Source organism: Fusarium verticillioides, chromosome 11, assembly GCF_000149555.1.
Source record: "Fusarium verticillioides 7600 chromosome 11, whole genome shotgun sequence".
Classification (NCBI taxonomy): Eukaryota; Fungi; Ascomycota; class Sordariomycetes; order Hypocreales; family Nectriaceae; genus Fusarium; species Fusarium verticillioides.
Window position 1 is genome coordinate 993,808 of NC_031685.1, and position 21,388 is coordinate 1,015,195.

The following is a 21,388-nucleotide window of genomic DNA, read 5'->3' on the forward strand; positions in this document are numbered from 1 at the left end:
TATTAAATCTCATGACGCTGGCTTCAAAACGGACCAAACCTCAAACAACAACCAAGTCCCTCTCGATTCGTGGCCATTCTAACAACAACTTTCTCATCTATCTGTAATATTCCTCTTGTGCCCATTGCCTCAATAGCTCCAAATTATATATAATCTTGTAAATTCCCATTGAGTTCGACGTATGTCCAAGATTCTTCTTCTGCCAGAAAAGCGTCTTATCTCCTTCTGGCGTCGTGATAATGAGGTGCCAATCATGCCGTTGGATGATGATGCCAGTTATGAAATCTGGGAGGCTCCATCTCATCTCGTCGCTAGTTGCGAGCTCTTGTGCTCGTTTTCGTAATAGTAGTTGCCAGAGGAACTGCCAATGGGCTGCCATCCAGACTTCCATCTGTAGCTTGGCGTTCTCCCAACGCTCGCCCGTCTTCTTGATTTCGATGCCAACGGCGATGGGGCTGTCGGAGAGCGGGGCTAGATTTGTGCGATTAAAAATGCCGAGTGGGAAGATATTCTTCGGGGCGTCAATGGTATCCGAAACTTGGGCAAAATCATCCTGCATGGGATCAAGATACATGCAAAAGTCGACTTTCTTAGACGCTGAAGTCACATGACACTCGGCGATGTTTGAAGCGGTTGTACTAGGACGGTCAGAATCTGAAAGGGTTTTACTCACCTAAGTCGAAAGTCAAAGAATTGATTACTTCACCGACCCTGTAACAGTCTCAAAGCCGCAGAAAGGACATGATGATGAACTTCAACGTTCCAACCTGCCTCCGAACCACCTCTACTATTGCAATACGCAGCCTCATGAAGAATCCACTGTATAGCCTCGGGCACCGGCTTGTGCCCGAGTTTATCACGATCGTCCGAGAAGACGATATTGCTCAGAATGAGTTGGCAAGTCCACTTGTATTCCGCAACTAAAATCGGTGTTTCTGATTGAGGGCACAACTCCAACATTGGCTCAGCTTGCAGCGGTTCTAAATATGTCGCCAAACCCCGTTGCCTTGCCAGTCAATGGATGAATGACCTTTGAGCAGGTCAAAATTGAATTGCAGTGTAGAGAGAACGATCCAACGCTCAAGCCAACATTGCAAGTTGGCCGAGTTGACAGCGGCTAGTGTTCTCAGCTACGAACGGCACCCATATGATCCATCATCTGGCCGGAAAGAACAGCAGCTCATGTCCAAATTTAGTGAAGGGCAAGCTTGGATTAGAGGAGTTTGTCCTACATCAGACAAAGACACAACGATATTCACTGTAGAACCAAGCCAATTCGGTATAAGATTAAACCAATTCACTATAATTAGGCTCCGGGCTATTTAATTTTGGTCCACTGAGGCGGGAAGGGTAAACAAGGGGGAAAATCGTCGAACGAATCAAACCCCCCTCGAGTATATCTAGTCCTTAGCGGAATCTGTGTTCGTAGTACTTGTGCTCAAGCCAGATGCGGTACATGCGCTCCCTAGGGGTAGGCTGGTTTCCATTGACATCCAACTGATTGTTGTCGTACTCGATAAGGACCTTTCCATTGGCTCTGTTATGGAACGCTTCAACCTCTGCCTCACTCTCAGGCTTGAGATAACCGCGAGTAATAACCTGAACACCGTTCAAAGGCTCGCCTCGCCCAGTGATGTGAGACAGAAGCTCATCGACCTTGGCCTTGTACAAGAGGACTGGGTTTTGCTCCGTGGACGTCTTGGTGCGGGGGGTTGAGACGTAGATCTTGACGTTGTTTGCCTTGTTCAGAATGCCACCAGGTCCAGCCAGAGACCGGGGGGTGGCGAACTTGTTGGTACCCTGCTGGAGAGGCTTGATGATCTTTTTCTCCCAGTTGTCGCCGCGGTTGAGGAAACCAGTTTCCATCTATGGCAATTAGTACTTGAACTCGAAGAAGAGATTGGGTTAAAAAATAAATGACCCACAAAATGAGCGAACCAGTAGCCCTTGTCAGAGACGATGACGATGCCAGTGCAGCTAGAATCATGTTAGTAAAGTAATTCCCATAGTTGGTATTAGAATTTGATCCTAAGTAGTGAAGATACCCAAACAAGTGTATAATACTTATCATAAATCCGGTGTATTACTTACCCCATGAGACCCCGGATATACTTTCGCAACGGCTGTCCAGCCCAAGATCCTTGACTTGAAACAGCGTCATGCTGAATAAGATTCCAGTCCAACTCGTTGACACTTCCAGTGTCACTATCAATCTGCTCCATGACATATTCGTTTGCCGCGGTTGCATCGGAACCCCAAAGGTCCTCGATATCATCCAATGACCTCTCTCCCAAGTCCAGAGATCGAGGAATAGACTTACCCTTGCCTCTGCCCTTACCAGTCGTCTTGCCTTTGCCTGCGTCCTTGCCTCTCTTTGGGGCAGGTTTGGCTAAGCAGGCCTTACAAGTCAGGTCACAGACAATGACGGGCTTCGCGATTGCCTTTGAGATGGCCCTCTCATGGATGACGTGTCCAACGTCACTGACATCAGACAAGGACGAATCGGATGGCTTCACGAAGGGAGATGCCAAGGCAGAGCAAGCCAAAGAGAGGACAAGAGTGGCGAGGTGGACCATGATGAAGGTAGCCTCAGTGAAGGCGAAAGTGAAAGTAAAAGAATGTGAGTTATGAGAAATGAGTGAGAAGTTTTGAAATGGAAGAATGACTATTGTAGGATCTCGACTTTGAGTATTATTGGCTTCAATATATAGACCAGAGGTTGCCATGAAGGCTTCGGTACCTGGCAAGTTGGAGGAAGCTGAAGCCTTCAACTGCCGAACTAGGGGGCTTAAGAAAGCTTAGAATCTATGTGATATATCCCAGAATGACAAAATAACCAATCTAGGTCCTTCCCAAGTATACACTAAGTCTACCTAATCTTTTTGTCACTTATGATAAATGTTGTAAGTTTTCTTTTTCCCTAATGCCGAAGTCGAGCTCAACTCTATTCTGATATTCAAGGGGATCTTTTCGGTGAAACCGACTTCTCCTACTTGCAACTCGATTGGCAGAATATACGAAGACTTTGGACTGATTCAAATTAATCCTTACCATGTGCCAAGAATATTTCGAAGAAAATTGTAGATTTATGCTATTCATGGGGTGCGTCGGCTGGACAGACTTGGAGTTGTGCAGGGCGAGCACAGACATATCTCTATTTCAACATTTGGTGATGGACGGATTTGAGTTTGTCCAGGACAAAATCTGTCGGCAAATTCCGTTCAGGGAACTGCATCTAGATTCAATGCGCCATTGAAACATGGATGGCATAAACCTCATTTCATGTGATTCTGAACTAGACATCTTCAGTATCTCAACAAGAACTTCTTCTGTTCTGTGTCGTCAAGCCCTTGCGCCACAGGGTATTACTGGTACAGTTTTTTGCGGTGGGCAAAGATTTTGAAAGAAACGAGATAATAATTTCACTATGAGCAAGGTAAACAGAGAAGCGCACTTAGTGGCTTATACATAAAGGCAGCACGACAGCCTATCACTAACACTCGAAATTGGGTATACCGCTCTGCTTCGATCCATAGCAGAATGCGGTGCAGGCTGTAGCCATACCTTCTTTAGACTTAAATGCGTAGGCAATCTGAAATCCCAAACAGTACCTTTCCAGGCTGATGTACGATGGACGTACTTGTCTGAGTATCGAAGTTTAAATATCGGCCCGACAACATGACCTGCTTGAAATAGCTAGAGTTACGCAATGGAGGTGGAATGAGATAAGATAGAGCCACGGGGAAACAATTAAGCTTTCACCCTGTTTCAGGTCTGATATTTTGCATAATTTTCTGATGATTCCCGGTAGTTGACACGAGATCTATTTTGCTGGTGAGCTGTTTTGAATTGTCCCCCAGATCCCGGATCCTCCTTGGAGACAAAGGTATCAGCCAAGTTAGTTATAAGTGAGCAAAGGAGAGAACAAGAAAGGGGGATCCCCTACCGCCAATACACAAAACTATTCCCGCCTACCTCGACCATTCTTCATAGTGCTATTTCCTACACAAGCGAGGCGATGCAGTCTCCACATCCACGCCGCATGCTTAATGATGCAATTCGCGAAAGGTCTCTATCGCAGCTCGTCGCTTCCTTGGAAATGATCAAAGCCGACCCTCGACGCTCTTCTCCTCAAGAATTCCTTCCATCAATACTGGGACGGTGTGTTCGCCACGGAAGCATAGACCTGGTGAAGTATCTTCTAGAGCGTGACAGGGCACCTGTTGAGTCTCTATCGCCTCTAGCCGTCGCCGCAAACTCCTCCATCCCGCTTCTAGAACTGCTCGTGGCCCATGGCTGGGATCTCAACAAGCCTGAAGTTGATAAATCCCTTAAGCGGGGCGATAAGCTAATCGACCTGGTCTGTGACGATCATCAGCTGGTCTGCTGGTTGGTTGAGCATGGTGCACGGGTCACGGATCGCGAGATGAAACTCTATGAGATCTTCCCGCAGCCGGCTCCGTTACTAGAGACGTGCGCTGTCAGAGGCTCTGTTGAGACCTTCCGGTTCTTACAGAGTAAAGGGGCATTGCTGGGCCACCGGACGCTTCACCGAGCAGCCGGGGAGGCAGCATCATTTGGTGCAGACCCTTTCACTTTTCAAGAAGTTCATGATGAGGCAGCTGGGGATGAAGCCAGGACAAGAAAGGAGCGAGCGGAAATGTTAGTGTTTCTAGTGGACGAGATGAAGCTGGACATTAACGCGATGGATTCTTCCGTGCCATATCGGGCTTACCATTGGGGGACCCCTCTATGCTATGCTGCCGTGAAAGAGAAGGGAGTTCACGTGGTGAGGTGGTTACTTGAGAAGGGAGCTCAGCCCAAAGTTGAGACTGCACAGAATGTTGCTGACGCAGAGATGTTGGCGAAGCTGACAGGATGCACAGACAATGAAAAGATATTGCGTGGGTGGAAGCAGAGCCACTAAGGCTGAGGAAGGATGCTAGGCGAGCTTTGTAATACGATGTCGCGTGTTTAGTCCATGGAACTTTGTGGTCAGTGTCCAAAATCAACCTTGGACAGATCATAGATAGGAACGTGAAGGCGAAAACACGCCTTTACCAAGACCAGGCTTAAAGCTTCTCTTGATCTTTCAACCCTACACCTACAGCAGACCATATTTAATTTATTCCGGGCCCCTCAAATTTATGACTCTTTGAGGCTGTGTCTCTTCTCATATCGGGAACTCCATATTGTTCTGCAAGGAGAGGAGAAAGGATGCAGCGGTGGCAGCACTGAGAAATGAGACGAGCACTTCGTATCAGCAAATTTTTTTTTTTTTTTTTTTAAAAGACTGGGAATTTGAACAATGAGAAGCTTGATAAAACGCAGACAAAAAGATTGATGAAATGTCAGGAATTTGAGGCCGATTTGGTTATCAAGAACGTAAGAGACTGCCTTGGTGAAATTACAAGCTGCCGTTGGAGGTCTAAGGATAGTGCCAGCCAATAAGTGAAACCAGAGAGGTCCATTGACAGAGTAAAAAGCTTAAAATATCCAGATCGTATGATTTTCACATGCACAGTGGCTGTGCAGAGATGACAAGGGAGCCACATCATCATGCAGATAGATTAGATCTTGACGGAGACACGATCTGTGGCTTGCCTCTACGCCTAGATCTCCGGATATATCGTGGATCCGCTTTTGAACGTATAATACAGTTAGGGCTTAGGAAGTTATGTTTCTCATTATCTGTAGTCTTTGAGGCCATAAAGATTGGACAGCATCCAAAAACAAGACCCATTCCAGACCGTCCCAACTCAGGGGCTTGGGGTCAGCCAGCAAGCTAAATAGAAGTAGCTAAGATTTCACAACGATACTGAACTGAATATTCCAATTGCCGTATTTATGACGATCAAGCTCTTGATTCAGACTTGGCGTTGTCATGCGGAAATGGACTTGTGAATTCACGTGCCAATCGTCTGGCTGGGCGGAACTACGACATATGCCTACGCGCTGAAAGAAAAAAACCCCTCATTCAATCCCTCTACTACATAATTACTTCGAATTGCACTTATCTCATTATCTCAGTGTTCTTCCGGACGTATGTGCAGGGTAGCCCTTATGAGACCTCAATACTGCTCAGACTGATATGCCTGGATTTACAAGGATGAAGCAATGATATGATAGCTTCTCACCTTCTGAATACAGAACACCTACGAAAACTCCAAATAGATGCCTGCCCTGAGATCGTATGTTAGAAACCCTCATGTGAACAGCAAAAATTTCCCACCGCCCGCGAAATCTCCCACAAATGCGGAGGATGCGGGATGTAAAACCTCGCTTGCCCGCGGTCTCGCTGTCCCAAAGGACCGATAAGCTCTCCAGGAGAAGTCTGCAGAAAAAGGGGGGGGTTAGGTCTGTGGAGGAGGAGGAGTGGCTCTGGGGGAGGCAACAGCTCCTCGGCGAAATACCTGCACACCCCATGAAGGGGACTGGACTGGGGAAGGAAAAAAGAGGACGATGAGGCGGATACGCGACCTGTGGGTAAGACCGAGAGAGAGACCCGGGGGAGCGTTTATCCTGTGGGATGGGGAGGGTTGCGTGCATGCTGGCTGGCAGGTTATCCCCGGATGGAGATTGAGGGGATTAGCAACTTGAAGAGATTCGAGAAGGGTTGGATTGGTGAGACGTTGGAGGTGTTTTGAGGTGAGAGATTTAGAGGTGAGGATCAGCACGACGTCAACAGACATAGAGTTCAATGGTCTAACATAGCAAAAGCCTCAATTATGTACATAAAATTTCGGAATAAGAATCTGCTAGTCAAATGATGCAGTTGGTCATTTGATCAAGTGCATATTGATCTCGTGTCTAGACTTCAATAGTTTTGGCCACATGTGATATTAATCTCGGTTCATGTATACCGCATTTCAACTGCTTTGTCATAGTAAAAGAGACTATGGCTGTCTCCGAAACAAAGACTGCAAAGGACATCCGACAAGATGGTCAAGATCAGGCCTTTGTCGACTGTTGTTGTCAAAACATTCCGACATCCTCCATATTCTAGACCCCGTTCCAAGGTAACGGACTTCTCCATGTCATCCATCACCCACGATCTCTAACTTTTATTCCCTCTCCGCGATCACTTGCCGTGCATGCCTAATGTCCATGTTGCGCGGGCTCCGCACTCCGTTAACTTTACTCTGTCCCTTGCGTTGCCTGGGATGGAACGGCTCAAACGTTCGGGTCCGAATAGCATCCACTACATATAAGTGGGAATGCGCATTGAGTATCGCCGAGTGCCTCTTTTGTTCGGCCCGTGTGGATACGGTATCTGGTTCCGCCGTTGCAGAGCCGCATTAGCATGGGTGATTTTTGCATATGATGCCATGGGTCCAGGGGTAAAGGAGGCTCTGCGGGAATGGAAACAAGGCACGGAGCTTCGAGAACGATTCTTTGTGCGATGTCGAGTTTGTGTAAGTGTTGGCGTGTGGCGATTAATTCGACAACAGTTGGTGATGCGATTCAAATACACATATCGCGACAATTAAATGCATGTTTTTTACTTGGTGCTGTGTTAGATTGTTATGTCGCAGATAACGAACAATGCCTGCTCGGTGTTATCTCGCACCATCGCAGACCCTGTCTTGATCTTCTGTCTTGTTCCAATTGAGTTTCCAAGGCTTATCGCTGGCCCAAAAAATGACCGAGCACAGCGACGTCGCTATCCAATCCATGAACTCTGTTCTGGTCATGGAGCTTCTGTAGCTGAGCATGCTCCGCTCAATTCGGCCAGTCTCTAACGTGCGTGGATAAGACTCGAGACATTTGGCCGAGTTTAGACCATTTGAGTACCATTACGAGAGACAACAAAATAAACCTCACAAGAACGAACGTAGGAAATAAACCGGCCGTTTGCTGGCGCCGGAAATACCGTTAAAAAGATCAGATCAGATGCGGTATCTGACGGGAGATGAATGCCGTGACAATAACATCATCTTTCTGGCCACAATCAGAATCAGGAATTCGAGAGGGAGCGGGAAAAAACACCAGAATCTAGCATTCGGAAATAAAAATCTGCGCGAGACCGACGTTCCAATCATCAGTCGGTCCGACCGATTCGGCGACTCTCGGTGTCATATCATGTGAATGGGGCTCTGCTGAGCGGACGAGGCGAGCACCGGAAATATGAGGAAGAGCTGACTAGCAGTGTCGGGGCGAGAAGGGGAGATTGCAATTCATCGATAAACGTGTAGTAAATTAGATGCCAACGATACAATACGGTCTGCCTCTCTCGAGACTGTCCTTCACCTCAATAATCTTCACCTTGAAGGCCCTGCGTATTCCCGTCGACGCAGGCCCTGCCGAAGATCTTCGCGCCAAGAGATGCGACCAGAAGACGAATGGAAGCAAAAACTGGATCCTTGGAACAACAATATGGATCAGAGTGGTTCCATTATTCATCTCATAGGGTCCAAAGTGCGTCATCAATGCCGAAGGCGCCGGTAGTAGAAAGGCCCAGGGAGAAAAAAAATGTCAATGTCACCCCACGTACGTATCGATCCACCGTTTTCTGAACGGAGATGAATCTGGATTAAGGGCGACTAGGGGGCCTCCGCTAGACCAATCAGCCCACAGGGCGTGCTCTTGTACCCTCCTGGGCGTAGCGTTTGTGGACGAAAGCGGGTGAGATGCCCAGCACAGGAATGCTTACCTCACACAGTTCGACTCTCTTTCCCATGACGTGACTCTACGGGCCTTCTATTCACAGTTGCTCCGCTTCTCTCCAAGTCTCGTCCACAAACCTTAGCTTAGTTTCCCTGCTCACCCACGTCAGTCTCCGCAGGTCGTTTGCCTGAGCCCCCCGGGGTTTGAGTTTTCGCTCGAAGCATGACCATCAGAGGTCATGAGATGGACCCATTGGCATGGTCTTGGTCTCTCGGTGCCCGCGATGGTCCTCGACGATCATCTCCACAATAAAGACAGTCAAAATGGCACCTCTTCGCTGCTTCATTCTCTCTTCTGGCTCATCACAGCATTCGTGTACAACATTTTCACAACATCAATCACACACTTACAACATTCAATTGACCAATTGGTCTAACAACCACTCTCAATATGAAGTTCTTTGGTAGTAAACGCCATGAACATGCTGGCGAAGGTCAGCATCTCGAGAGGAAGCCTTCTCCCGATACCGATGGTCGCATCACCTTCCGGGCCTGCTTCATGGGCCTGGTCGCATCTGTAAGTTCCAACACCACAACAAGCTATCGCATTGGAAATAAACTAATCAAATACAAAGATGGGAGGCATGATCTTTGGCTACTCTTCAGGTCAAGTTTCTGGTTATTTTATGATGAAGGATTACGGCGAGCGATTCGGTGTTCCCAACGGCGACGGTACATACAACTTTAGCGCCGCACGACAAGGAACTATCACCGGTCTCCTCTCAATTGGCTGCTTGTTCGGATCTCTCGTTGCTGGTAACCTTTGCGATTCAATTGGTCGCCGCAAGACCATCTCCATCTCTGCTCTCTGGACCTGCGTCGGCACCGTCATCGAGGTCGCCTCTCAACATGCCTGGTACCAACACGCGATCGGTCGACTTGTAACAGGTCTTGGTGTCGGCGCTCTATCTGTCGCTGTCCCAATGTACCAGTCTGAGAGTGCTCCCGCCATCATTCGAGGTCTCATCGTCTCCTGCTATCAGCTCTTTGTCACTCTCGGTATCTGGTGTGCTGAGATGGTTAACTGGGGTACCAACCACTACGATGGTAGCGCTTCATGGAGAATCCCCAACGGTCTCAACTTCCTCTGGGCTCTTCTTCTCGGTGTTGGCATCCTTCTCCTTCCCGAGTCTCCTCGATTCGCCTACCGAAAGGGTAAGGTTGAGGAAGCCCGAAAGACCATTGCCAACCTCGCTGGTCTCGATATCAACTCCCCCAGTGTCAACCGACAGATCGACGACATCCGTGAGAAGCTTGAGGAGGAGCAGGCTCTTCCCGAGACCCGCCTTGTTGAGATCTTCACTGGTCCCCGCATGGCTTACCGTACCATTCTCGGCATCACTCTCCAGGCTGGCCAGCAGCTCACTGGTATCAACTTCTTCTTCGTAAGTATACTCGGAATGACATCGCATCGCAACACTTGACTAACAATCGCAGTACTTCGGAACCACAGTCTTCGCTTCCACTGGCCTCAAGGACAGCTACGTCACTCAGCTCATTCTTGGCTCAGTCAACTGTGCTTGCACATTCGGCGGTCTCTATGTCGTCCAGAAGTGTGGTCGCAGAAAGTCTCTGATGATCGGTGCCGCCTGGATGATGATGTGTTTCTTCGTCTACGCCTTCGTTGGACACTTCGCTCTTGACCGAAAGGACCCTCTATCCACTCCCGCTGCCGGTGCCGTCCTTGTCACCTTCTCTTGCTTGGCTATCGCTGCCTTTGCTACCACCTGGGGTCCTCTCGTCTGGGCCGTCGTCGCCGAGATGTATCCTTCCCAGTACCGCAGTCGATGCATGGCCATCGCCACTGCTACCAACTGGCTCTTCAACTTCCTCATCGGTTTCTTGTAAGTTACATTGCAGCTACACTTCCCATTGAGCATTCACTAATTATTCCCAGTACTCGATTCATCACTGATGCCATTGACTACTTCTACGGTCTCGTCTACGCCGGATGTTGTGCTGCCCTCGTCGCCATCGTCTTCTTCTTCGTCATCGAGTCCAAGGACCGAACTCTCGAGGAGATCGACACCATGTACGTCCAGCACGTCAACCCTATCACTTCTTCCAAGTGGGTTGGCGAGCCCCATGGCACCAAGCACGCCCGCGAGGGTGTCACCGACGAAGAGGCTTCTTCGTAAACAACCATCAGCAAACATGTCATCACAACACGCACGACTCACAACTCACATCATTCACGTACAGACATCACTATAGAAGTTACGGATATGGACACACTATAGACATGCAGCCGGACTGCCCGGCGAGTAACGATTGGAACGGACGTTGCATTTTAAAATTGTTTTCGCGCAGGGGTGCGAGCAAGTACATAACCCAAAAGAGCATATTATATCCTTGTATTTAGTAGCATATTCTGCATAATATCATTTTCGCTACGTTCTCAAATATTGATCAGATAAGATAACCTTTGTGACATATCATTCTCCACTGCTTCACATGCTCAGGTCTTGATGAGCGAAGTCCCATTACAGCTACACCATGGACGCCCGTCAGCTCAGATCTTGACATTCTTGTTCGTCGCATCACGTTTGATACAACATTCAGGATGCAGCCGCAGTGAATTTCCCATAAATATGCATTTTGTGGCTGGCTGGGTTGATCGATCCAACCAAACAGATGGAGAAAACGAACGAAGCTTGTCTGGTGTAGGTTAGTGGTGGCGTTTTGGCTCCCTCTTTTGGCCAGCTGATGACTTTCTTCGGTCTAGATCTTGCCAAGCTGAGATGTGAATCGTCAAAGACATAAACTATTTGATGTAGAGCATTCTTTGTGCATGAAGCTATTTAAAAAGACACAGCTGAAACTCCATGGCCTAAAAGCAACAGACAATTGGTCGAATGATTGCTCGGATAAATAAAGAGAGCACTTCCTTCATAGCAGAGAGATTCTTTCTCAATCTCAGACTATTATTCTGTTGAACTTGAACCGTAATCTTGTCGCAACATCACGACTTCATTGCCACCTCTCCAATACACCGAACATGGCCTTTTCAGGACCTAGTCGCGCCGCTGCCTGGACGCTCTCACTTCCTACATCCAGTCAACCAGCCGAATCCGCCCTTCTTCCAGACGATGGAAGCAGAGGTAGCTCGGAGTCCATCATCGGAGACGACCTGCGCCAACTAGTTGACCCTCAAGATTTCTATGAAGGGGGGAAATATCGCTGTACGTTTTCGCTCAAGAGACGAGACTGACAAAAGGCTGATTGAGGACGGATTTGCAGCCATTGTGAAGATTCAATCCCGATTCCAAGACCAAGGGCGTCCGATATGGATGATGGGTAGCGGATGGCTTATTCGTCCAGATCTCCTTGTCACCGCCGGTCATGTTGTCTATGACTGGGGACGTAATCTTGGTGCCGCTGATCAGATCAGGTGCTACATTGGCTACAATGGCAAAGAGTCTGTCAAGTCATCTCAGGTCCAGGTGCGGTCTGGCGCCAAAGTTGTAACTCCTGTGGAATGGATCGAGAATTCGGACAATCGTAGACAGGACGTTGCTTTTATTCGACTTGACAGGCCTTTCACGGGGAACTTGCGACTCTTCAGCTACCTCAACACCCCAGAGAAAGGTAATGGCACATACCTGGGTGTCGTCGGATATCCAGGCGATAAAACCTTGCAGGGTGAACAAGGAGCTCAGATGTACGAAGAGTTTGCCAGGAGTGACTGGACCATTGGAGAGAGCCCTCGTCGTATGGTCGAATACTCTATATCAACCTTCTCAGGTGCGGTTGTTTCCCAGCTGGCATCTCTCGAAATACTGCTGACACTCTATTAGGACAGTCTGGCGCCCCAGTCTTACGCAAGTCTGATGGGCAACTCAAAGCAATTGGTACTCATAGTTATGGTGGCGGAGGCTTTGAAAGTAACTCAGGCACTACGATTGGAAACGCTCACGGAAACAATTACAACGATTTGATCAGTTTGTTTGACAAGGGGACGAATTTCGGCGGTGCTGGCAAGGTTCAAGTCGTCCAAGTTCAAACTCCAGACCAAACAGTGAGTAGCTCTGCCTTCATTTATGACGCCTCTAATCCATGACAGCCAAGCATGAATGAGCCTCACGGTCTCAATAGAGGCCGCTCCGGCATCGCGTTTGAAACCCCAAGATTCGATGAAGAAAGCTTCTTCGACACCCTGAAAACAATAGCAAATGTGGGAAGAAAAGGCTTCCCCTTTGCTTCTGCTTTGCTCGGTCCCATAGGTGGTCCCCTTAGTGCAGTAGTCGGAACTCTACTTGGATCAATCACAGAGAGCACGCTTTCTCAGAACACTGAAAGCATAGCAAATGGTCCCGCTGAACGTGCGATGCTCGCTGAAGCTGCTTTGCAAGCGGTCCTTGCGTCAGACCACGATGAGCATGTGATGGAGGTGATCAACAACATGGGTCATATTTGGCAAGGTGGTGCACCAAAGGCTCAGATTCTGGCTCCTACTATCACACCCATATTGAGTCAATGCAGCGTGGAGCTTTCAGGCCAAGTTGCTCCAGAGACCGAAGACGCCAGGGGACCACGTTTCCGTGATCGTCGCCGTTTGGAGGCCGACATCACAGAGAGTGCTGCGATGAGCGACGGAGCTGCCTTTGTCCAAGGTATACTGGGTCCAACTCGACAACTTGAGGGAGGAAAAGACGTTGCCGAATGGCTTGGCCCCGTTCTTGTTACTGCGGTCTCTGAGTCCAAGCCTCTTACGTCCAAGTCCACATCTACGGCGCTCTCACGCATGGAGTCCATCGAGGCACCCACCTCTAGCGCAAACGAGGATGCGACCAGGATCTTGATCAAACGTGCCGTCTTAGCGGATGCGGCTCTTCAAGCCGTAATGTCTTTACCCCGCGAAAGGCTAGAACGATTCAGGCCTACCGACGGACATGGCGACGACGCAGGCATCTTCGATTTCATGAAGGATAAAGTTCAGATATTTGGACCAGCCACACTTGACGTTGCAAAAAAGGCAGCTATCAAGATTGGACCTCGTCTCAGCAGCGGCGCCAGTTCGGATCCTTCAGGTTCTGACACTGAAGTTCCCCGTCTTCCGCAGCGGACCAAGAAGCCGTCATTGATGGATTATCTCAACCAAAGCGCGCCCCGTTTTGAGTAACGTTTGTGCCGCTGCAGGTGTGCTGACTGACTTTGCTGATCTGACTCAATCGTCGGGCGGTTCACGTGGAGTCCGACTGGTCAATGGGATGTGATACGGGAGAGTAGGAGCAGTCACATACCCTCGGCAGGATACACACTATAAGCGTAACTTAAATTCTAATGCACGATGATCTGAAGCCGTAATGAGCGTTAACCAAGGTATTGATGTCATTCTTAACATTAGCATTCGTCAAATTAAGCAATCATTGGCCAGTTAGCGCACCCATCCTTCTAGGGCTGACGATCTCTGATTAAACTTTTACTGCAAAACTAATTCAGCTAAGGAGACTTGAGTAACGTAGCAAATATGGCAACGTGATCATGATTCATGACGCTGTCTTGAGATCTCAAGATCTTTGTCCAATAAAACTCAATGGACGGAATCTCCCGAAGAGATCGACATCGGAAACATTATCCACTGAAGCTTAAAATCTCCTGACATCGTGGTTTAATGTTGAGGTTTACGAGATATTCGCACTGGTTGGATGATAGCGAAATAGGTAACTCCGCAGTTGGAATTAGTGCTTACTCCGACATCGTACCACTTTTGAGCTCCGTACTCGTAGAATAAACGGTTCCGAAGAAAGAAAGCCCGTGAGGGATTGCGGAGTTATGGAATGTCTCAATTGGGGTACCGCTATTCTCCAAAGAGAGTAATTCCGTTACGAAAACGGTTGTCAGTTGGTTAAGTGCTGGCCTTTGATCCTAGCTGAAACCCAAAGCATACTGACTAATAATCCTTCGGTTCAGAAGACTTTGAAGTACACGGGTGCTCACGGAAAGTATTTGCCGTTGATCGCCGTTGATCATTCTCACGAGAAATGATGTTCATGTGCACGGGTGTTGGTTTTCAACCTCTTTCGACCAATATGTCAATAAATGATCTGATGTTGAATGCTGAGTGTCGTCATTTTCAACCTGCCAGAAGTAGGCAAGGCAATGATCTACCATGACCCCTGAAAAGACCCGAGTCTAGAATGAAGGATCAATCACATGTTGACCAAGAAATAAGCGCTATTACGACGACCCTTTCAACAGACCTTGTTTAAAAGCAGCATGAAGGCCAAAATGTTATGCCAAGAACTGATATTGGACTTATTGCCTTTCCCTTTGTCGCCATGATGACTGAAAACGCTGATGAAAATGACAACAGAAGAACGGAGTGCACCTTTCCACCTGGAAGCAGGCGCGTGGAATATGAAGACCTAGATCCCGTCCAGAAAAAACTCGAACATATCTTCGCAACTATGAAGCATGACCCAACGGGCGCGGGCATAAGCCATCTCGGGCGAGACGGAATCCATCGATCCCTCACTGCTGACCGCGATGTTGTTGATGCCGTTCCTTTCTCGCCGCCTCTCATCAAAGCAATGCTTGATCGCTTCCCCCACAGCGAGGAATTCGCCAAGATATTCCGCGGGGTTGATGGGACAAAGACGCCGAAAGAACAGTGGTACGAGCCTTTGCCAGGAACTTTGCCTCCCCCGCTTGAGGAAAAACATCGCGAGGAGGCGAAAAAGGGAGAGGAAGACTATAGGAAATGGTATGAGGAGAAGATGAAAAAGGTTGAAGCGGGAGTTTTTGAAAGGAGAGCGGTTTGTTTGATGTCGAATCATGACCTCGGGCCAGAGGCAATGGCAACAAAATAAGGGAGACATTAGAATTGGTTGGCCGATGTAGTAAGAGAGCCAGGTTCTGCGTAGTGATCAAAACCTCGCAGCAGTATTAGCTCTGAATCATACATCTAAAAAGCGCACTTAATGTAAAACCATTGCTTACTTACCATTGGGAAGTTTATGATGGGTTTCGGATTAACGATAGGTCGACGACAAGTCTCTGATTCGTATCTTAGGCGTTATCCCGCAGTACCAGGACTTGGTACGCGCGGAATATCTTCTGAAGGGTGAGTGAAGGGCCATGGTTTTCTCATAACGCTTAAAGATTAGGATCCGCTGGTACCCACGTCCACTTGGTATCCTTCCTGATGCTTCTTGCCCTCGTATGTTGCGTTGATAGCTTGCTCCTTTGTGAAGCCCGGCATACAGTGACCTTCCCTGGCTTAACTGAAAGTGTTAAGGATGGTACTTTGGCTAGTAGGCGGCAAATCGTCGACACCTCTGTCGAACCCGCCAACAGGCTGTTGGCTAACGGTCGGACGTCTGAAACGGTCACTCGCATGCTCAAGAAAGCGACCTCCCTTCGACAGGCGGATGGAGAACGGTTTCGGCATCCAGACCTCAAACGGCATTGAGATGAGTCGAGATAAAAGCAGACCAAAGGGCTGTCTACGAGCGTTAGGCCCTCGTGGACTGGTTTGTACATATGTCGGGGTGCATAGGAAGTGGATTGATACGCAGAGGTGGATGAGACTTTAGAAATCGGTGTTTGTGGACTAGTGATGTCGAAAAAAGAGATCCTTGTCTTCAAATCAGAAAAAAAAGGGTGCTCTATTTCACCTAAAATGTGAAGTTGAGGGTGTTATTTTGCGGTGAGAGTCCTGACAGCTGACGCTTGCATCGCGAGGCTTATCTCTTGTAGATCTGACGGAAGAGAGGCCAGCAATCCCTTTGCCGAGTACCAACAAGAGATTTGGCTGCGCACAGTGAGTGAAACCAGAAAACGAGCGCTAAACGTGTTCCCCAAAGATATTTGAAGCTTCACTTTTCGTGCACTGGATTGATAGAGATGAAGTCGATTGCTTCGCGATTGCGATGCAGTGTCTCGTCTCATTTGGCGATTTTAGTGGACCCTGCGTGATACAAGCAAACGGGAAACTGCACTGCAATGCACAGGCGCTGCACTTTTTCTCTTCAGCCTTGAAAATGCACTCCTTTGCAAACACGCGCTGACGAGGCGGAAGCACAGAGTCGCGTCTTGGGGTTACACTGAATCGCCTAAAGCGCCCAGTAGCGCATCGTCGTTGACCCCGCCAATTTTGATCTCATCAACATCTGCTGAGTGCAAGTCGAGAGAACCAAGGCTGTGTACCATTCGCCTGCAGGCCGCAGTCGCCGTCCATCATGGCAACAACAAGCTCAGCAACAGTCACAGAAGACTGCGCTGTATTGTCAGTTATCGATTTACTCCCTGTTGTGTTTAGTTGCTGATCTCGCGCCAGTTTTGGCCATCATGGTCCGCTCATCGCCAGCGGCGACAAAATTGGTCTTCGCACCAAGATCAAGGCTCAGCTCCGCTCGGTGCAGGCGTGGGATTGTGACACCTGGATTGGCCTCACACTCGACTTTCCCTTGGGAAAAGACCAGAAAGCAAATGAGGAGGCCGGCTTTGGCGTGCGGTATCGAGGTGAGTATCATTTCAGAGCTGCTGAACTGATGCTAACTTGCATTTCACCAAGCCCCGGAACATGGTTCACAAGACAAGTCAAAGCTTTGCGATTACCACCAGATCCGAATCAAGTTTCCCCGTAGCTTCTCCCACGAAGTCCAGCTGGGACAGTCTCCGAGTACGTTTACGAACGAGCACCTCAGCTACGTAAAGGTTTATTTCGGTGAAAGTCGAGCTACAATCGAAGGCTTCGGTATCCCATTCGCGAACCAAGAAGATCACCAGGTTGAAAGCTGGATCAACGGAGACGCCCCCATCGCCGGAAAGTACGGTCTTCTGGACATTCTCCAGCAGCAAAGTCTATACCTGGTCTTGCCCGCTTCAAGCAGTCTTGTCAAGACCCTCGGCACAACCCAAACCTTATCGACTTTCCGATACCCTTACAATGAAGACTTTTCTTGGGATCTTACTCGTTTTGAGAAAGAGCTCCGAGAGAACAAAGGCCAACAGTTCGCGCCACTTTACAGGTGAAAGAAGTCATCTTGGCGATTACGAGCCATACTGACATAACTTAGTCACCCCACTGATGTTTCGCACATGACAGCTGTCAGCCAGTCTATTGTACAGGATGTAGTATGGCTACGCCACGTAGCAAAGCGACTGGGGTATACGTATTCCAAGAATCGCCACAGCCTGGATATTGATTCAAAGAAACCCGCCCGGATGCCAGCCTACTTCTTCTGGTGTAAGGCGCCGGATACTGATACCGAGGGCAAGGAATGCCTTCACCTTGCAATCCCATTTTCTGAACCCCTCGTGAAGGCAATTGGCCCGGCTTGGAAACTCCTCATTCAACGAAGAATTTTCAAGCTGAAAATATTTACCTCTCGTGAAGGTCGGGAACGCACCCTGGTAGACTGGTAGGTTCAAGGTCCTCCAAGTGCAGAGCACTTGCTGACACTCATAGGTTCTGCCGCCTTGCGCCCTTGGGAAAATTGGATCGATATGCACGACATCGAAAAGACATTACTGATATGATTTTGGTTGTTAGGCCAAAAATAAAGATGGAAGATTACAGTGATGTGATATGGAGGGGAGAACCTCCCCGTAAGAAGCTCTGCCATATCAACCGCTCCCACGGCCCTTTCTTTGACAAGCTCAAAACGTTTGAAGACCGCCAAAGTGCCAGCGAAGCGCGATTGCTTGACGAAAAAAGTTCGAACTATATATCTCTGGGATTCCATTTTGAATTCAATCAATGTCAGCACCAGGTTAAGGCTTCCCTCTTGTTTCATCCTCAGGCGCACTCATACAACCCGATTGCATGTGGGCTGCCAACAAAAGTTGCTTACGGTGTTGTTAAAACAGACACCTTGCTAGATGACATGAACGAAGAGCAGCAGCAGCTATTTAATAAAGTCAAAGACAAAATGGATCTGCATCGATCCATTTTACGTGGCGCTGGGTTTTATGACTGGATGACGAAGACCGATGGCAACAGCAAACGGAGGCCACTCCCAACGATTGACCTTTTCGATATTGATGATCAAACTTACGCCAATGCTATCCTCGAAATGGCCCTGCCCAAAGATCGTGCGCGTTTCAGATCTTACCTGAGCAACAGACCGCTGGGGATTGGCATCATTACAGGTGTATGTAATCTCAACCGATGCCGTGGTAAATACTGACTCAATGGCTTTAGACTCCAGGATCCGGAAAGACCGCATTGGGCGCTACAGCAACACTGGCTTTACAGGCAAAGCTCGGCCCAATTCTTTGTTCAGCGCCAACCGATACAGCTGTCGACAACTTCGCATATCATCTCAACAAGCAAACTTGGGATGTCACAGAAAGGTTGAACATAGGGAAGTCTCTGGACGACTCAAATCGATATCGTCGCAAGTTGGTCATTCGACTGTACTCACCCAACGAAGAGATGAACGCCTTTTACATACTGTTCACAAGGCCTGAACTTGGTGAAGAAGTTCTAAACCCCTGGAAAGTCCCGGGAGAACTCAATGAGGATGTCAATTGGAAGTTCCATCTATCCGCCGCTTATTGGCTTTTGCTTCTCTTCGAATCGCCCGCTGTTGATCGGCGTCTTGGACCTGACGACAGCCTAGCTTTACACGAGCTGAAGAAATTAATCGATGAAGATACGGATTTTGGAGCAATACGCCACGGCCACGCTCGCGCTTTCTCCGAAACTCTTGAGGAACGCTTTACTAAGCTCCTGGATATGTTACTTGAAGAAGCGGACATGCTTTGCACTACTCCAAGGACATGTGGATCAAATGAATTTATGCCATGGCAGAGGAGGTTGGCACAAGGAGTTGTAGTTGATCAAGCAGGAAGAATGAACAGACCTGACCTGTACCGTGTCTGGGGAAACACGTTACTTCCTTGCTTCCTTATTGGAGACACAAGATCGGAACAGCCAACAATTCAGACTACTAGTGAGAAAGAACCAGGCACTGAGAACTATTACAATCGTTTTGCGGGGGATGGCCAAATCTCTGGTCTAGAGTTCCTTCAAGCATCTGGCCTTCCAGTCTTCCGTCTCGATACACAAGTTCGTATGGCTAAGGGCATGTACGACTTGGCTGCCCAAGTATTTTACCCCCAGCTCCCGCTTCAGTATCACCAAAGCGACCAAGAAATTGCAGATCAGCAGCCTGATGTCGGACAAGAGCTCGAGGCTTACGTGCGCATGAAGTATCCAAATCTGCGCAAACCGCCGGGCGGCATTGCACACCAACCATTGTTCATTCATCGACAAAACTCCACGATCTACAAAGACGTCGACGGCTCACAGGCCTGCCAAGAACAGGACAGTGCCGTCTTGAGCTTTGTTGCTGGGTTAGTCACCCACTCAGCCATTGATCCCGCACAGATCGTCCTTCTCACGCCTTGGTTCGCCAATGCGGTACTCATCGAGCGCAAGCGCAACCAAAAGAGGTTTGAAATTTTGAAGAATATGCCGGAAGCCGCCACTATTGAGAGCTATCGAGGAAGAGAGGCCGATATCGTTGTCGTGGTGATGTCCACCACGCGTGACACAGGACCCGACATCACTGCGAATGAGCATTTGCTCATCACCATGCTCACCCGCCACAAGAGCGGATTGATCATTTTTGTGGATATTTGTACTAGTGGGGTGATCGGAGAGGACCGTAATGGGAATCTCTTCAAGATCAACAAGCCTGGGCAAGAGCTCAATGCGCTGCAGAGGATTGATGAGACACTCTTCGATGAGGGGCGAGTCGCGGTGTTTTCTACGAAGTTGAGCAAGTAATGACTCGGACTCAAGTATTCTACGGTTGTCTACGCTGAGTTTGTGGGTATTGGAGGCCCTAATGTTGTAAGATTAGCAGATCCTTCCTCGATGGTTTGGAGGAGTGTTATGAGATGAATGATGCAAAGCTCCGTATAAATGTTCGCGTGGTCAGAGTTCCCGTGTAGCAGTTAATTCCTTCGATGGAAAGTTTTTGGCCTTTTCTCGGAATACAGCCTGAATTCATGTGTGGCTCGCTGAAAGGTGTCAATTGGATCTCTGAACATTTCTCTGTGCTCGCAACGTTCAACTTGGTCCAACACGAGTAACGAATCGCGGGGCTTGAGCCAGATACCACTCTCTCCTATCGTCCGGCGAACTTCGGTGGGATACTTGGTTGCGATAATTTCGGCAAATATGTATGCTGTGCTCGGCAAACCTTGACCATGTTTGCCAGCTGTTTCATCGACGCGGGATTCGGCATAAATGAACATCCACCCGTGACACCCAGAGACCTTCTGATCTGATTTTAGCCTAGATATCTATGGTAACTAGACTAAATAAACTTACATGTCTTGATTCTATACTATAAACTCAAGTTAGCACGTTTCAGGATACAGCGAGTACTTTCTGGCCTGCTGAAATGCCACCTGACCAAGATGAAAGAAAAGGCTGTCTAGCAAATTATTAAGTCGAAATGGAAGTTTGATGTGACTGCCGCCAAGCTGCGTTAATTTGTTACACGGAGTATCGGGCCTCATATGCATTACGTGTCCAAAAGTGCCTGGCTTTAGTCTTACAGGTTGACTTTTGTACCTCATTACACCAAAGGTCAAAGAGAAGAAGGGGCGGCAGTGCAGTACACAAATCGGCACAACTATGATCAGTCGTAGCTCGATTCATCTCGCGAAGGTGTCCCAATTGAGACGATCCTTGAAATTTATGTCTTTCTGGGTCATCGTTTTCGTGAAACGACCATGGTAGCACACCTTCTGGTTGC

General features: G+C 48.4%; 8 protein-coding genes across 10 annotated transcripts; 5 read left to right on the forward strand and 3 right to left on the reverse strand.

Moving 5' to 3' along the window:
- Window positions 1-97: 97 nt before the first annotated feature.
- On the reverse strand, window positions 98-960 carry FVEG_10861 (hypothetical protein; the record flags this gene model as incomplete). Its single annotated transcript, XM_018900029.1, has 2 exons — window positions 98-654; window positions 711-960. 2 exons carry the CDS (start codon window positions 958-960, stop codon window positions 98-100), a joined length of 807 nt encoding a protein of 268 aa, XP_018758221.1.
- Window positions 961-1,407: 447 nt separating this feature from the next.
- FVEG_10860 (hypothetical protein) lies at window positions 1,408-2,576 on the reverse strand (the record flags this gene model as incomplete). The annotated part of the gene is made up of 3 exons (XM_018900028.1): window positions 1,408-1,866; window positions 1,926-1,977; window positions 2,092-2,576. 3 exons carry the CDS (start codon window positions 2,574-2,576, stop codon window positions 1,408-1,410), a joined length of 996 nt encoding a protein of 331 aa, XP_018758220.1.
- Window positions 2,577-3,838: 1,262 nt separating this feature from the next.
- FVEG_16903 (hypothetical protein) lies at window positions 3,839-5,266 on the forward strand. The gene has a single exon (XM_018906140.1). It carries the CDS (start codon window positions 4,019-4,021, stop codon window positions 4,925-4,927), a length of 909 nt encoding a protein of 302 aa, XP_018758219.1. The 5' UTR covers window positions 3,839-4,018; the 3' UTR covers window positions 4,928-5,266.
- A 352-nt stretch (window positions 5,267-5,618) lies between these two features.
- FVEG_16902 (hypothetical protein) lies at window positions 5,619-7,837 on the reverse strand. Its single transcript, XM_018906139.1, has 2 exons — window positions 6,414-7,837; window positions 5,619-6,334 (listed from the first exon to the last, which is right to left on the reverse strand). Exons 1-2 carry the CDS (start codon window positions 6,690-6,692, stop codon window positions 6,197-6,199), a joined length of 417 nt encoding a protein of 138 aa, XP_018758218.1. The 5' UTR covers window positions 6,693-7,837; the 3' UTR covers window positions 5,619-6,196.
- A 10-nt stretch (window positions 7,838-7,847) lies between these two features.
- FVEG_10858 (MFS transporter, SP family, sugar:H+ symporter) lies at window positions 7,848-11,320 on the forward strand. Of its 3 annotated transcripts, none has more exons than XM_018900026.1 (5): window positions 8,179-8,490; window positions 8,548-9,183; window positions 9,242-10,051; window positions 10,104-10,510; window positions 10,564-11,320. In XM_018900026.1, exons 2-5 carry the CDS (start codon window positions 9,058-9,060, stop codon window positions 10,802-10,804), a joined length of 1,584 nt encoding a protein of 527 aa, XP_018758216.1. In that variant the 5' UTR covers window positions 8,179-8,490; window positions 8,548-9,057; the 3' UTR covers window positions 10,805-11,320. The 3 variants fall into 3 exon arrangements, with proteins under 3 accessions (XP_018758215.1, XP_018758216.1, XP_018758217.1); XM_018900027.1 differs by having other exon boundaries at window positions 8,200-8,625; window positions 8,777-9,183; window positions 10,564-11,079; XM_018900025.1 differs by having other exon boundaries at window positions 7,848-9,183.
- Window positions 11,321-11,602: 282 nt separating this feature from the next.
- On the forward strand, window positions 11,603-14,082 carry FVEG_10857 (hypothetical protein). The gene is made up of 4 exons (XM_018900024.1): window positions 11,603-11,848; window positions 11,907-12,410; window positions 12,464-12,684; window positions 12,730-14,082. The coding sequence occupies exons 1-4, from the start codon at window positions 11,665-11,667 to the stop codon at window positions 13,786-13,788; spliced, it is 1,968 nt and encodes a 655-aa protein (XP_018758214.1). The 5' UTR covers window positions 11,603-11,664; the 3' UTR covers window positions 13,789-14,082.
- A 714-nt stretch (window positions 14,083-14,796) lies between these two features.
- Window positions 14,797-15,651, forward strand: FVEG_10856 (hypothetical protein). Its single transcript, XM_018900023.1, has one exon. It carries the CDS (start codon window positions 14,903-14,905, stop codon window positions 15,476-15,478), a length of 576 nt encoding a protein of 191 aa, XP_018758213.1. The 5' UTR covers window positions 14,797-14,902; the 3' UTR covers window positions 15,479-15,651.
- Window positions 15,652-16,849: 1,198 nt separating this feature from the next.
- FVEG_16901 (hypothetical protein) lies at window positions 16,850-20,626 on the forward strand (the record flags this gene model as incomplete). Its single annotated transcript, XM_018906138.1, has 6 exons — window positions 16,850-16,896; window positions 16,948-17,132; window positions 17,185-17,641; window positions 17,690-18,034; window positions 18,082-18,766; window positions 18,817-20,626. The coding sequence occupies 6 exons, from the start codon at window positions 16,850-16,852 to the stop codon at window positions 20,407-20,409; spliced, it is 3,312 nt and encodes a 1,103-aa protein (XP_018758212.1). The 3' UTR covers window positions 20,410-20,626.
- Window positions 20,627-21,388: the final 762 nt, after the last annotated feature.

Excerpts from the sequence above, each read along its gene's own strand:
- FVEG_16902 (XM_018906139.1), bottom strand. The coding sequence starts at position 6,692 with ATGTCTGTTGACGTCGTGCTGATCCTCACCTCTAAATCTCTCACCTCA. Across the intron at positions 6,335-6,413 it reads CCCCTTCATGGGGTGTGCAG|ACTTCTCCTGGAGAGCTTAT; the intron begins GTATTTCGCCGA and ends CTTTTTCTGCAG.
- FVEG_10856 (XM_018900023.1), top strand. The coding sequence starts at position 14,903 with ATGCCAAGAACTGATATTGGACTTATTGCCTTTCCCTTTGTCGCCATG.
- FVEG_16903 (XM_018906140.1), top strand. The coding sequence starts at position 4,019 with ATGCAGTCTCCACATCCACGCCGCATGCTTAATGATGCAATTCGCGAA.
- FVEG_10857 (XM_018900024.1), top strand. The coding sequence starts at position 11,665 with ATGGCCTTTTCAGGACCTAGTCGCGCCGCTGCCTGGACGCTCTCACTT. Across the intron at positions 12,411-12,463 it reads CTCTATATCAACCTTCTCAG|GACAGTCTGGCGCCCCAGTC; the intron begins GTGCGGTTGTTT and ends ACACTCTATTAG. Across the intron at positions 12,685-12,729 it reads TTCAAACTCCAGACCAAACA|CCAAGCATGAATGAGCCTCA; the intron begins GTGAGTAGCTCT and ends AATCCATGACAG.
- FVEG_10858 (XM_018900025.1), top strand. The coding sequence starts at position 9,058 with ATGAAGTTCTTTGGTAGTAAACGCCATGAACATGCTGGCGAAGGTCAG. Across the intron at positions 9,184-9,241 it reads TCATGGGCCTGGTCGCATCT|ATGGGAGGCATGATCTTTGG; the intron begins GTAAGTTCCAAC and ends TCAAATACAAAG. Across the intron at positions 10,511-10,563 it reads AACTTCCTCATCGGTTTCTT|TACTCGATTCATCACTGATG; the intron begins GTAAGTTACATT and ends AATTATTCCCAG.